Raw genomic sequence first — 13,399 nt, 5'->3', positions numbered from 1 at the left:
TTTAGTGTAGTTAGCTTAAGCTTGAAGAGCTTCACTGCGAGAAGTGGCTCGGCAGAGGTTACGGTTTCAACGCAGTACGATTCTCGAGAATATCCAAGGGTCCAAAAATTACCTGGCGTGGCTTCGTTGATTCGTGGGGGCACTTGACGTTTGTTGTTTATTAATCGCTGGACAAAGAAGGTGAGTGTTGCACTTTAGAGTCATCAATAGCTATCGGACGGCCATCACCAAGCCGCTCTAGGTTTCACAACATCGAGGCGCTTCGCAACTGACGAGACCTTTTTTCTCGTGTTTGGCCGACAGTTGTGCGCAGGCGTGAATTATGCCAGAGACATGGCGGGAATTTCGCTCCTCTAAATCTAGCTTTCCCTGGGTACTACAGTACAACGCAGGCAGGCTCGCTTTGCTCCGTTAGCCCTTAGCCAAGCTGCATTACACGGCTGCGGATGAATACTTCAGAATTATCTAGCACTACATTCACTTCGTGGCGCTGCGCCAATCTGTTATGCTCGTGAATGAGAGGAGGCCTCTATTCAAATCACGTGTTTCATGAAGGCCTGAGTTTTTTTTAACATTTCTGTATTATTTTACTGCCCCTTTCACTTCTCCAGAGGATGTTAATTTCGCATGCTTCATTATAAGGCCTGAAATGCACAGTTCCTGCCAAAGGAAGCGAAGCGACCCCGCGCGAACTGAAATTTCGTAAAATTTCGCTCTCCTTGAACTTTTGTACAAAACCGAAATTTCTACAATTGCCTGATTATTCTAATGGGAACCACGCTTCCAGCCCGAGGGCCAAAGACAGGCAAAAATGCTTTCACGTAAGACGCACTGCCTCCAGCGTCACCGATTATGGCACGTGACATTTATAAATTGTACAATGCAGAATGTGCTATACCGCCACCTGGAGTGTGCCGCGCCGCAAAGTTGGCGGGAAAAGAAGGCGGTGGGGCTCGTGCCGTAAATGTGACGTGGACCCTCGGCTCTAGTATGGCAGTGAGAAAACGTCACTTGCAGGCGCGAGTCGAGGCAGAAAGAGTGTCTACGCTGGCAGTGAAGCTGGCCTCGTGGCAATGCGGCAGTTAACTTTCTGCTATCCCCTCTAATAATGAACCTATTAAAAATTATAGCGGTAAGACGCTTCTTACGCGGTGTCCCACAACTTGCCAGTGTGTAATCAAAATTTGAAATTGGGCCCTGGTGACGTCCCTTTAAAATAATACTTAGCCACAAAGCATAGGAACATAATTTCCTAGGCACAACGGAAAAGTGCACATAAGCAATGTTTTGTAGTGCGCCTAGAAGTGCTTCTGCTACGTGATTCTGTGAATTGAAGGTAAATGCTGCACCATATTTTAGTAAACGCTTTCGCTATACACGTGAAAACCGAATCACGTTTCCATGCTTACCGATACACCCATAAATATTACTGAACAAAGGAAACCATATTTGTTGCTCTCACCTGGCAAAGCACAGTCATGGTACTCGATTTCATCCACAGCGAACATAGAGCGCCCTGGCATATAGTGAACGCCGGAGAAAGAAAGCTGCGACAAAAGAAAAGCTTTAAATACAAATTTTTTAGGCTCATGAAGTTTTCTTTATAGGTTTAGTTATGCCCGCTGGCCCTCTTTCTTTTGGTTTTCTCTGATAGCAATAATATCCGAGTAACGTAGGCTAGCGTGCAACTAATTTGCGCAATAAAGGCATTAAATTCCATTCCGTTATTAAAGCGAAGCAGGCTATGAAACTTGATAGTAAAAGATACCTCAAGAGAAAAATATCAAAGAGTTAAGTAGCGGAAAGCTATCTAATCAAATATGCATTTCGTGTTCACACATGCTAGTGATAAAAAATAATATCATCCACTAGGATGGAGAACAGGCGGGTAGAATGAAATAGAGGTCCGCAAGGAGATTTAAATGCAGATCAGTTTGGAGTTAGCAAGAACTGACAGCGGAACCAGGCACTAAGCACGACACATTCATCACTACAGCAACCCACTTCTAAAAACAATGTTTGAATATTATTAGGCATTCATAAGGTAACAAATACGACATAAGCAGTTTCCTGACATACGCTGGTGCCTTTCCTAGAAATTTCAATTAATTTGTCTGTTACACAAATAAATTACTTTCTTTAGTTTGCGACGAAGAGTTTTCGGGGCTAGAACATACATTTGCTGTACAGTGTGTTTCACTGCGCGACTTGCAATTCAGAGTTTCTAGAAGGTAAGTAAAATCCCAATAAAAACAATCTGAAGGATTGTCACCAATTCTGTCTCTTCTGCATTCGTTTCATCAAAATGCAAAATAAGTCAGATGAACGCCATAGTATTTTTATGTGAAACATGCAGAAGATATAACCTTATACGGGAATGTACATGGAAATGTTTCACTGAGGTGCATTACTTTTCCATTTTAGCTTACGGCACCTTAATTAGGTTGAGTTTAGGCAAGGTAATGGTGTTGACTGTCACGATAGCCAATTCCACCTCAATTTAGCAGCTATGCTAAGATACAGTATTGAATACTGAGCGCTCTCTGAATTCGGTTTTATTTCGAATGCCAAGATGCAACGCCCATTTCACTACTGGACCTCACGGCCAAGTTTTGAGACGTGCGGATTACTGAAACGCTGCTGTAATAGTTGATATGCATGTTAAAGATCTCTTCGTGGTACATATTACCATAGAGTCCTTACTACGTCGTCTCTAGTAGACGATCTGAGCTCGTCCTTACAGAGCACGACCCACACTAGAGTGATCTGCTAGAGGAGGCACTGAACACTCATGGAAGCAAGCATGCTATTACCGAAAGCGGTAAGATAAACCCCAACAGTTTGCATGCACTAAGAGCCTCGTGCATTTAGCACTTGTTAATTTGGAACCTAAAGCTCATTAAGCGAATCACTTTTTCCACAAGAAATGCCGTGATGTAGGACTCTGCGATGACTCTGGTAACTGGATTTTTTTAGTGGGCGCCTAAGGCAGGGTAAACGATCATTTTCTATTCCACCCTAACTTCAATGTGGTGTCTGGGCTGGGATTACCTTCCGTGATTTCGTTTGCGATAGCAGAACACCATATCCGACTCTGTCTGCTCTAGACAGTCCTATCGTCCTATCGTGCCGTAACTGCATTAGTTATTTACTGGGAAGCAATAAAGTATATCCCTGCAGAGAAGTTAGATTTCCACATTTTCTTACGGACTTCCAGCTGCAGGTGAAACTTTTCAAGAAACCTTGCTTACTAATTGAAAATGCTGACGTGAAGCCTCTAAAACCCAAGGTAGTAAGTGCATCATAATTTCTGCTCGTTCACTGTAGGTATATCGGGGGAAACATATAAAAAAAAACGTTTTGCATCACTCACGCTGATTTCTGACGGATAGCGGCCTATGTCTACCAGTTCGAAATTCCAGGTACCTTCTTGAGGGGTCTCACTAAGCGCACTAAGAGTCCACACTGGCAAATTATACCCGCCAACCCTCATCATCAGGTCGATGTCCATTCTTGTACCTGAAAAAGAGGACAAGACAGAAATGAAGCGCGTAACAGTAAAAAAATGGACACTCGCCGTTACTTCGGGACGTAAGCTGGCATTGTTCATTTTTGTAGTTTGGTCTTTTCTCTGTAGTGTTGTAAATCACTGCTTCTTTTTCTGGCTAGAAGTGGCACGGTGTGACGAATATAACTGGGAAAATCAGAAGGTGCATTTTGGTTTTTGTTTTTTATTGCTTTCCTTTTTTGAATGCACTTTAGAATTGAAACGAACTTATTTATGGGAATCAAGCAGAGCATCCACGAAGCTGATGATCAAGAAAATGCAACTCATTCAGTAAATGTTACTGCCATTAGCTGGGATAAGCACATTTATATTTGTAAAAGTTTCTAATGCGACTTTCCTAAAAGCGGACATGCATACAGCCTTACAATACTTGTATGCTGCTCAACGCCGACCGCCCCATTCACTCCTCACTCCAGCGTCACTTAGTACCAAGAGAGTGAATTTGGTACGACTATTAAAGCACAAGCGCAACTTGATACGCGAACGTCGGTGCCGGAATTGCTGAGAAAACCCTTGTCTGAAACCTAGGGCATAAAACCTGTAATACACAAGGTCCTCCCTTTGAAATGAAAGAATGTTCCACGGAACCGAGTTTCCAGTTTATGAGGCATCTAGAATTTGAAGCCTACAAACAATGAAGATAGCGAAAGGACCGTTTTATTTCCGTGGCTAATTCATTTATAACGCAGATTTGTTCATAGAGCAATTTATTATCATGTTGCTTAGTTTGAAAGCCATGTTCCTCCAAGTGTGGGTGGTCTAGTATCTTTTTCACATCCAACCGCATAGCTACCAGTGCTACTAACATATCCAAAGCTGGGTTACACGTGCGTGTAAATATTTAGGTACCTAATAACGTTAGCGGGACGTTTTGTGCAATATACAATGTTCAGGTTATTTAGTGATAGGGTATTTATTGCTCTGTTATCTGTTGCTATGCTATTCTTGCTATGTTTCTGTTATGGTTTAGTTCACATTGAACTTATGTCCATTGAAGTTGGGCACAAAGAGTGCTTGATGTCAAGCATTGCTTTGTATATAGTTTCAGGGCATCTGTCAAGGTGCGGACGTCAGGTTTTAGCACAGAAAACCTTTTAAACAAGGGTTTAAAAAAATAAAAAAGTACTGAATTTAATTTATTCCTCATCCGCTGCCATAACATACCTGCATATAGAATCGCACATGTCGTCCTGAGGCCGCAGTTCTAGCTCCCACTGGCGGCAAGTTGTCCTTTCACACACTATTTACTGTTTATATGTTTACATACATGTTTACTTACACATTCTGCTGTGTGTGTTAGCCTCACCTTCTCGAGGTCTAATAAGTGCAGTGTGTAAGCAATGAAAAGCCGAAATATTTGTTTCTCCCATGGAACATCAGTGATTTGGCGCATTGCCTGTGATGTTATTTTTATATAGTGCACATGTACACCTTGATTGTACAATTTAGTCCTATCAGCCCATTAGCATGCAAATATATATATATATATATATATATATATATATATCAACCGGATAATTCACTAGCGCATAGCATACAACAAACGGACAAGTAGAATGAGACACCCCTTGTGCTAGGGTTACAATAATATAATAGTGACGAGAGTGGTACTCTTGCAATCCCAAATGCAGTCACAGGGAAATAGTTTGAAGAGGGGTTTATTGTAGAATTCATTTTGCCCGAGGCGCAAAAAAATGGTATTTCTTGTGGACAAGAAATAAACTAGAACTTCATCTGTTTTCGTCTTTTGTGTGCTAAGGTATACAAAGAGTCAGCTCTCTGCACATGTTACTTTAGCTTGGCACAGAATTCCGTGAACCTTGCAATGCATAACGTTCGCGTGTGCTCGAAGGCCAGGCTTAGGTCCTTTAATTGAGCTAGCCCGCGTCAAGTCCGGGCCCGTGGCCTCAAGCCCGAGCCCGCAAAAAAGACGTTTCAGACAGCCTGGCCCAGCCCGGCCCACAGGCCGGTCCAGGCCCGAGCATTTGCGTTAGCCCGGACCCGTGCAGTGCCCTAACTTGGGTAACAGTCAGCCAACCGGTGCCTGATATATCTTTTTATTGCGTAAACAGGTTTCCAAGAGGTGTTAGATTTAAAAAAAAACACTTGTAATACAACAAGGCTCTCAGAAACCTAGAAGACGAATCGATCGATTTTCTCACCGATGAGATAAATCGCATTTGGGAGGACGTAATTGAAGGTGGCGAAGCTCATACTCATCCCAAAGCCCGGAAAATCACCAACCTCCTCCGCATCTCACTGACGCCATGTGTAGAGAAGGTGGCCGAGCACTCCACCCATAACAGAATTGCCGAGTATATCGAGATCAACGACCTTTTCCCTGACAACATCATAGGTTTCAGGCCAGGCCTCTCCACCTAGGACGCCATGAAGGTTATCAAGATCCAAATCCTGGAACGCTGCACTGGGGACATGATAGCCTTCTTGGTTTGGACCTGGAGGAGGCCTTTGATAACATCCGTCACGAGTTCGTTCTCGACGCCATCTCCAAACTCTACCTGGGCTCGTCCTTCCATGACTTCGTCAGGTCTTTCTTGAGCAAACGCTGTACCATCCTCAAGGCTGCAGATTTGGAATCAAAGAAAATTGAGCGGAGCAGCAGAGCAGCGGCGACCCCAGGGGTCAGTCATCTCACCGCTCCTCTTCAAATTCGCAGTGGTCGACCTTTCGAGATACTTAGATAATAACCAGGTCATCGGCCACACGATCTACGCGGACGACATCACTGTCTGGAGCGCGGGAGGCAGTGACAGACAAGTCGAAGCTGCTCTCCAGGAAGCTGTCGACACTACAGATAAATTTCTAACAGACACGGGCAGGGGCGTAGCCAGGGGGGGTTGGGGGGGGTTCAAATCCCCCCCGAAATTTTTCCCGTACCCCCCTCCCCTCCCAGGCCCACTTACCCACCCTTTGTTCTCGTCGCTTCGCGCTGACATAATTCAAGAAACCGGTGCTACTATCACAATTTCATTCCTGGGCGCTTCCGTTCGGGTTGGTTTTTTACAGCGAATCATGTCTGCATATGGAAAAAAGTGACACGGTGTTTTTCTAGGCTTTCACACTCTGTGAGGTTTTGGGTGAGAATGTGGGGGCCACATTCTGAAGCAACAAATGCGCAACAAATCTAGCAACAAATGCGGCAGCCGCATTTTAGATGAAGGCGAAAATGCTCGAGGCCGCTTTACTTAGATTTAGGTGCACGTTAAAGACCCCAGGTGGTCGAAATTTCCGGTATACATTTCCGCCGCTTCCCTTCAGGTGCCGGTGAGGCCGCGCTCGCGCAGGCTACGTTCACACTTGGTCTCGAAGTTTGTCGGAAGCGGCAAAATCTTGCAAAATCCGCCCGCCTAGGCGGCAGAACAGGCAGAAAGACAGGCGGCGAGCCAAATCGGTCTCATAGACCAATTTCTTCGCCATGGCGAAGCGGAAACGTGGCGCAAAGTCGTTCTGCTAGCTCGGAAGCTACACTAGCATGTAAACATGGCACCAAAAGTGTGGGCTGCAATGCTGATCGACGCGATCAAGAACCTCCCTTTGCTATACGACAAGAGTGGTACTAAAACGTACTGTCAGCAACACTCGCGATAGTATTCAACGTTGCGCGACCGGAGGTGTAGCAACGAAGCCTTGGCGTGACTCAACTTCTCGCGCTTTTGCAAAGCCAGGCGAACCCACCACCGCTGTTTCCGAGGTGTCCGCGTCTTCCGTTTATTCATTGTCCATTTCTAGAAAACAAGTAGGTAGAAGTATAAAAGCCATTTCTTCTTCCACTTCCATGGCAGACAATAGTTAGACATACTCCTCGTTCGCGCTCCATAATTCTCCTCGCACGTGCACGGTATGTTGCGGAAGTCGCGGGGTGCTTTTCTCGTCGCGACGATAGATTGGGAGCGTAGGTCTCACGTAGGACGCACAGGCTTTGGCGAGCCCCAACACAACGGCCGGCCCGGGTTTTAGCTTTGGTGTTCCCGTTGCCGCTTTGGTGTCCTGGAGTTTTAGAATAGGGGCCCCAAAAGTTTGGGGCCCCAAAGAGCTTTGCGGGTGTTAGCGTTGGGGCACGCAAGAGTGAAGAGTTTTAGAATAGGGCTTTGCGTTTGCGAATAGCGTCTTGCGCTTGCAGCGCCACTACGGTGTCAAAGAAAAACTATTATAAATATTAAAATAAACTATACCATTTTATGATAGGAAGAGTAATTTTGACTTTCGTGGTTTTGCGTTTAATTACAATTGAGAGGTTATTCTATTAGCAGCAAGCGATTTGTTGCGCCTAATTTTGAGTAACCAACTTGACGTGCCTTCACCAGCCAAGCTAATCCACGTTAGGCCTATGAGCGATGAAATCGACAATCGAATTCGGAATTAGCGGCGTCTAATGAATCAATCTTCATTACACACGTTAGTTGAGAGAAAACGATAACCGCAGTCACTTCTCCTAGCTTACGAACTTCACGCGTTACCAAGAATCAAGCCGAGTTTGGTGCTCGGAGAGCCGTCGCTTCGATGGGTGCCGCCATGTTTGTTGACGCAAAGCTTTTGGGGCTGCTTTTGGGACTCCCGCTAAATCGGTGAAGTAGCGTGCCCAACGCAAAACCCAAACGCAGTTAGCGTCTCGCGCATGCGCAGTGGTGTCGACGCTATTTCTTTGGGGCCCCAAAACGTTTGGGGCCCCTATTCTAATAAAAGATAATAAAGAAATATAATCACGCCTAGGCACCAACCTGTGACTCAGCGGTACCGCGCCCGTGTGAGGAGAATCACGGAACGCCAACGAGGAATTTACCGAAGGTCGCAGATGTCACGCGAAGTTGCCGTAAAATGATCACTTTTGATGACGGTACCTGGGTCAAAGAATGAACATACCGCTCGAAATAATGCGATAATGAGCGCCACCACGCCAACAAACGTACGCGGACGAGATGGATCTGGACGAAAACGGCAGCGGCGGTAGCAAAACAAATGTGAACAACTTTGACAGGCGCGGAAAAAATTTTCCGGCCGCTTTGGCCCTTCCGCCCGCTAGCCGCTTCCCAAGTGTGAACGTTTAGTCTGCGCGCGAAACGTCTCTTGTTTGCGATTGTGCCCCTACGGAAGGCTGGTAGTTACTGTTGTGTTGTTGAATCCCAAACCAGCAATTACGGAAGGCTGGTATATAGTTGCTGTTGTGTTGTGGAATCCCAAACCGCGTACACACGAAGGGGTTGATGCCAGCAGTGAAATTCCACCGACTGACAACAGAATGCATGGAACAGACAGCCGAAAAGCATGGATTACTGCTGTGCGCAGTACAGCGTAAGTAAACTCTTGTTACAGGCACTGACAGTTCTCGTCGGAGTTCACGCGTCCTGAGAAATTTCTTATGTGCACTATGCACTGAACAAGACCGGAGTTCATTCATGCATCACTAGTACACCAATCAGTCGAGATTCGGTGAGGTACAAGGCCGCTTCCTGTTTGCACCTGTGTAAGTGAAGCAGAAATGAGTTGCACGCACTACTTAAAATGCGTACACATGCCATATCTATGCTGTGCGGTGAAATATTCTGTACAATTCCGAATCTGTTGACGTAAAGGCAAATGATGGCTGCACGCTCGCACACAGCGGAAGACACAGCGGCCAATGCACTTGTCGCAGGAAATGCAACCCTCTCGTATGAGGGAGCAGGGCGACGAAAGCTTCGAAAAAAAAGCCTTACGCGTTTTTGCGCGTGTGCAAGTTTTCTAGCGAAAAGACGCAGCGAACAAGCTATTGCTATGGGAATAGGTATAACCTGGTCACACGTGCATTTTCACGTGTATAGCCGTCCTTGAATTGTTAAACGCACTTCGCCCCGACGAGGACGACGCTATCTACTCTTAACGGAGATTAACAATTAATGATGTCTTCTCCGATCGGGCGGGTCGTCTCAATGATGCGTTTTCGAAGATTCGTCCATTCAGTGGCGCGATGAGAGACCGTTGCTCCAAACGCCCTCTGTACGTGTCGTACTTACTGTATTTTACTGAGCTTGCTTTGCTTTTTACTTAATTTCCCCACAAGCACACGCGAGCAGGGGGGGGGGATTACGGAACCAGTAATTAAAAGGGTTGCTGCGGGCGAGAAAGTCAATGACATACAGGGTGTCCCAGCTATCACGCAGCACGATTTTTAAAAAAAGGAGGAACGGCGTTACGCGAGGCAAACCTAGTGCGTATTGTTTCCAGTACAGTGGAATAGCCGCCAGTAATTTTTACGTTACTGAGATTTAATTAGGTAACTGGTCCCATGTCATCGATATACCTGCATAGAGTCTGCTTAAACTACCGATAGTTATTGTCGATCACGTCACGTAGAGGAAAGCAGACGCTCGCCCCGCCCCCCCCCCCCCCCCCCCCGGTCGGGCCGGTGAACCCCCCCCCCCCAAAAAAAAAAAAAATTTCTGGCTACGCCCCTGGACACGGGACTCCGGTGCTCCCCAAAGAAATCGGAGCTCCTTCTGTACAGCCCAACTAGAAAGGGCCACAAGCCATAGAACTGGAAACGGGAAACCGCCCACTGAAATCGACATTAATCTCTACACCAAAAGCGGAGATACAAATCCCAAATTCGCGTCCAGTCGAATCTTGGGAATGACACTCGAAGTGGCGGGCACAAATAGCATCACCATTCGCAAACTAGCATAGAAGACGAATAGCATCATCGGGCTACCAAACTACACACGCAACGACCGACTCCTGCAGTTGGATATTCATAATACCCTAGAAGATATTGCAGAAGCACAAGAAAGGGCACAGATTCTCAGACTCTCCGGCACCAAGGTGAGGGCTGACGACTTCTAACAGAGATGGGCGTCGCACGGCCACGGTCGAAGACGCCTACAAGGACCTTCCGAAAGAGCAGAAAGACAACCTCATCATATCCCCCGCCCCGCGCAATATGCATCCCCAGCACAACGTAGAAAGAAGGAAGGCCAGCTCGGTGGCGCTCCTACGCCAGGCGACAGAACTCCCTGGTGGCAGCTTCTACGTTGACGCGACCCAGTATGGCAACAGCAACAATTACACAGTAGTGTCGATCAACCACAGGGGATTCGACCGCTAACGCCGCTTCGGTACGAAGCACGTCGTCACGTACGACAGAGCAAGTGGTCATTGCCCTGGCCCTCCTGGACGACACACATGCCAATATCTTCAGCGAATCCAGGGCAGCCATCCGCGCCTTCAACGTTGGCGCCATGTATAAGGAAGCCTGTCGCATCCTCGATGGCAGGAGCATCACCACCCACAATCTTACGTGGTTACCCGCTCACATGGGATTCATCATTGGAGGCCCCACCAACCACAACGAGCTGGCCCACTCCAAGGCGCGAGGTCTCGCTTTCCGCGACCATGGAGTACTCCCTCGCCGGCCCACACTGGTGGAGAACAGAGATCAACCGACCACATACAACGAAATTACCAAGCACTTTTATCTCGGAAGGTGACACTTTCCCCTTCCTCACAAGAAGTTAAATAGAGCACAGGCATTGACCCTCAGATTATTGCAAACAGGCTTGTATCCCAGACCGGCTTTTTTGCACAAGCTTTATCCCGACACTTATGCCAGTAGTGCTTGCAGGCACTACAATGACTTCGCTAGCCTAGACCATATGTTCTGGCGTTGTCCCCTCGTTGCGAGGCACGGAACAAATCAATGAGGACAAGTGGCTCCTCTATCAAGTGCCCCGTTGCCGGGGCGCCACTATTAGCTGTCCCGAGCGCCCACGATGCGGCGATCGGGCATAGCCTGACTGTCCCAACGTAGGAGCAGCCCGCAGTGCGCTGAGTCGTGTACCTCAGGACTTTCATTAAGGTTTCGCATCCATCCATGAATCTAATACGAAAAAAGGCTACGGAAGCAAAGACCACTCGCTTGAGCCGCAGTTTAGCGTACACGTGTCATCAATCTCGTCATTATTCTGTGTTCTCATGAGGGAGTTCTAGAAAGAGTTCTAGAAGGAACTAATCCAGCTCCAGCTTTTACAAAGCAGTAATAACTTAGAACAGCATGTGACGACCGAAGAAATGACAACTACCTCGTGTCTTCGTCGGCTTTTGTATTCAGCCATGCGATGGTTCAAGAACGCAGAACCAACTCGTCTAAAGTTGCGCATTACATTAGTACAGACATAGTTTGAGGGATCGCTCAAAAAACGTATAGATTCTTAGAAATATAACTTATATACAACCTTATAAAGACCACAAAGCGGGTGGTAATGGCATAAACGCACTAACCGTTCAAAATGAAGTTGTACCAGAAAGTGAGCGTGCACAGTTTGTTGGTGTTCCTTATAACTGGAGAAGCGATGCTTGCACGCGTAACTCTTCGAGAAGGCCCCGTTGCATTTGAATGAAGCAGCAGGTAATATCCTGAAAGACATAAAAACAATGGCCCGTTTGTTTCTTAAAGTCTAAGGAATGTTGTCATTTCTGATTTATTGTCTGTGGTAGCTTTAGCCAGTATGCGTGGCAGCATGAAACTCCTCGCATAAAGCAATCAATTGGAACCTCGACAAGCACCACATAGAGGGCATTTTTACTGTAACTGTGCTTTCAGCTTATACGTATATTGCTTTTCTGAGACCCTGACTGGTTGCTTTCAGCAATAGAAACGGCTCGGGCTGTTAATTTCAACAAGTTGCGACTTCTTCGCTAAAGTTGGACTGCTACTAAAGTGTGTTCAATGCTAGAACTTGATTTCAAAAATGAACAAGTGCAGTCTTATTTCGCATGTGCTAAGATCACAATGAGTGTCTTAATGTTTGGTTGGGAGCGTGGTGATGTGAACGTTGCATTACTTTCAGTTTTTACCGTTCATAAGCAGGAACATTCGCAGCAAGTTACAATAAAGCATCTACATTTGTCATAATCCAATGAAACAACGCAGGCAAGAAGTAAAGACATAGTCCCCAAGTCATAACCGTGGCTACAAAATATTAAGAGTTCACTTGAACAACACAGACAGCCAATGGAGCAATTAGTGTGTCAGCTTGATGAAACTTAATCAACTTTGGCGCGAAGGTCGGCAAGAAAAGTTCTGATTTTTGCTCCTGTGTAAAAATGCATTCACTGTACTCATTGTTCAGGTTTCAATTCCATAGCATGTGAAAGTGATGAGTCATATGCTCTCCAATATTAAATCAGAGGGATTCTTTCATGTATAATTGACACAAACAGCAGATGTCACAAGGGATGTCCAAACGATCGGTCTCCAGGGTCATTTCTATGTTTTCGGTAAGTAGCTGCGAATCGCATTTAATTCTTTATTCAAACAAAACACGCAGTACCATTCGCAGCATTGCGAGGGATATCATCATCATCATCAGCAGCAGCAGCAGCAGCAGCAGCAGCAGCAGCAGCAGCAGCAGCAGCAGCAGCAGCAGCAGCAGCAGCAGCAGCAGCAGCAGCAGCCTATATTTATGTCCACTGCAGTACGAAGGCCTTTCTCTGCAAAGTTCCTAACTTCATCTCCCCACCTAGTTTTCTGCCATGCTCGAATGCACTTACATTATCTTGGTATACAATCTTTAACTCTAATAGGTCCACGGTTATCCATCCTACGAATTACATGGCCTACCCAGCTCCATTTTTCCCTCTTATTGTCAACTAGAATATCGGCTATCCCCGTTTGCTCTCTGATCCACAACGCTCTCCGCCTGTCTCTTAGCGTTAGGCCAAACATTTGTCGTTCCATCGCTCTTTGTGCGGTCTTTAACTTGTTCTCGAGCTTTTTTGTTAACCTTCAAATTTCTCCCCACATGTTAGCACCGGTAGAATGCAATGATTGTACACTTT

General features: G+C 46.2%; 2 protein-coding genes across 2 annotated transcripts in view; one reads left to right on the top strand and one right to left on the bottom strand.

The window, feature by feature from the left end:
- Window positions 1–13,399, top strand: part of LOC119448918 (MAM and LDL-receptor class A domain-containing protein 2) — a 666,053-nt gene that overhangs the window by 590,984 nt on the left and 61,670 nt on the right. The gene's annotated exons all lie outside the window — the stretch shown is intronic.
- Window positions 1–13,399, bottom strand: part of LOC119450647 (MAM and LDL-receptor class A domain-containing protein 1) — a 464,623-nt gene that overhangs the window by 428,039 nt on the left and 23,185 nt on the right. Inside the window, exons 5-7 of the mRNA XM_049666103.1 lie at window positions 11,840–11,974; window positions 3,374–3,519; window positions 1,463–1,547 (exon numbers count right to left, since the gene is read on the bottom strand). Of these exons, the coding sequence (XP_049522060.1) occupies window positions 1,463–1,547; window positions 3,374–3,519; window positions 11,840–11,974 (366 nt within the window). The remainder of the gene's footprint in view (window positions 1–1,462; window positions 1,548–3,373; window positions 3,520–11,839; window positions 11,975–13,399) is intronic.

This window comes from Dermacentor silvarum, chromosome 4 (genome assembly GCF_013339745.2).
Source record: "Dermacentor silvarum isolate Dsil-2018 chromosome 4, BIME_Dsil_1.4, whole genome shotgun sequence".
Classification (NCBI taxonomy): domain Eukaryota; kingdom Metazoa; phylum Arthropoda; class Arachnida; order Ixodida; family Ixodidae; genus Dermacentor; species Dermacentor silvarum.
The sequence above is the reverse complement of the archived record's forward strand: the minus strand, read 5'-3'. Positions and strand labels throughout refer to the sequence as shown.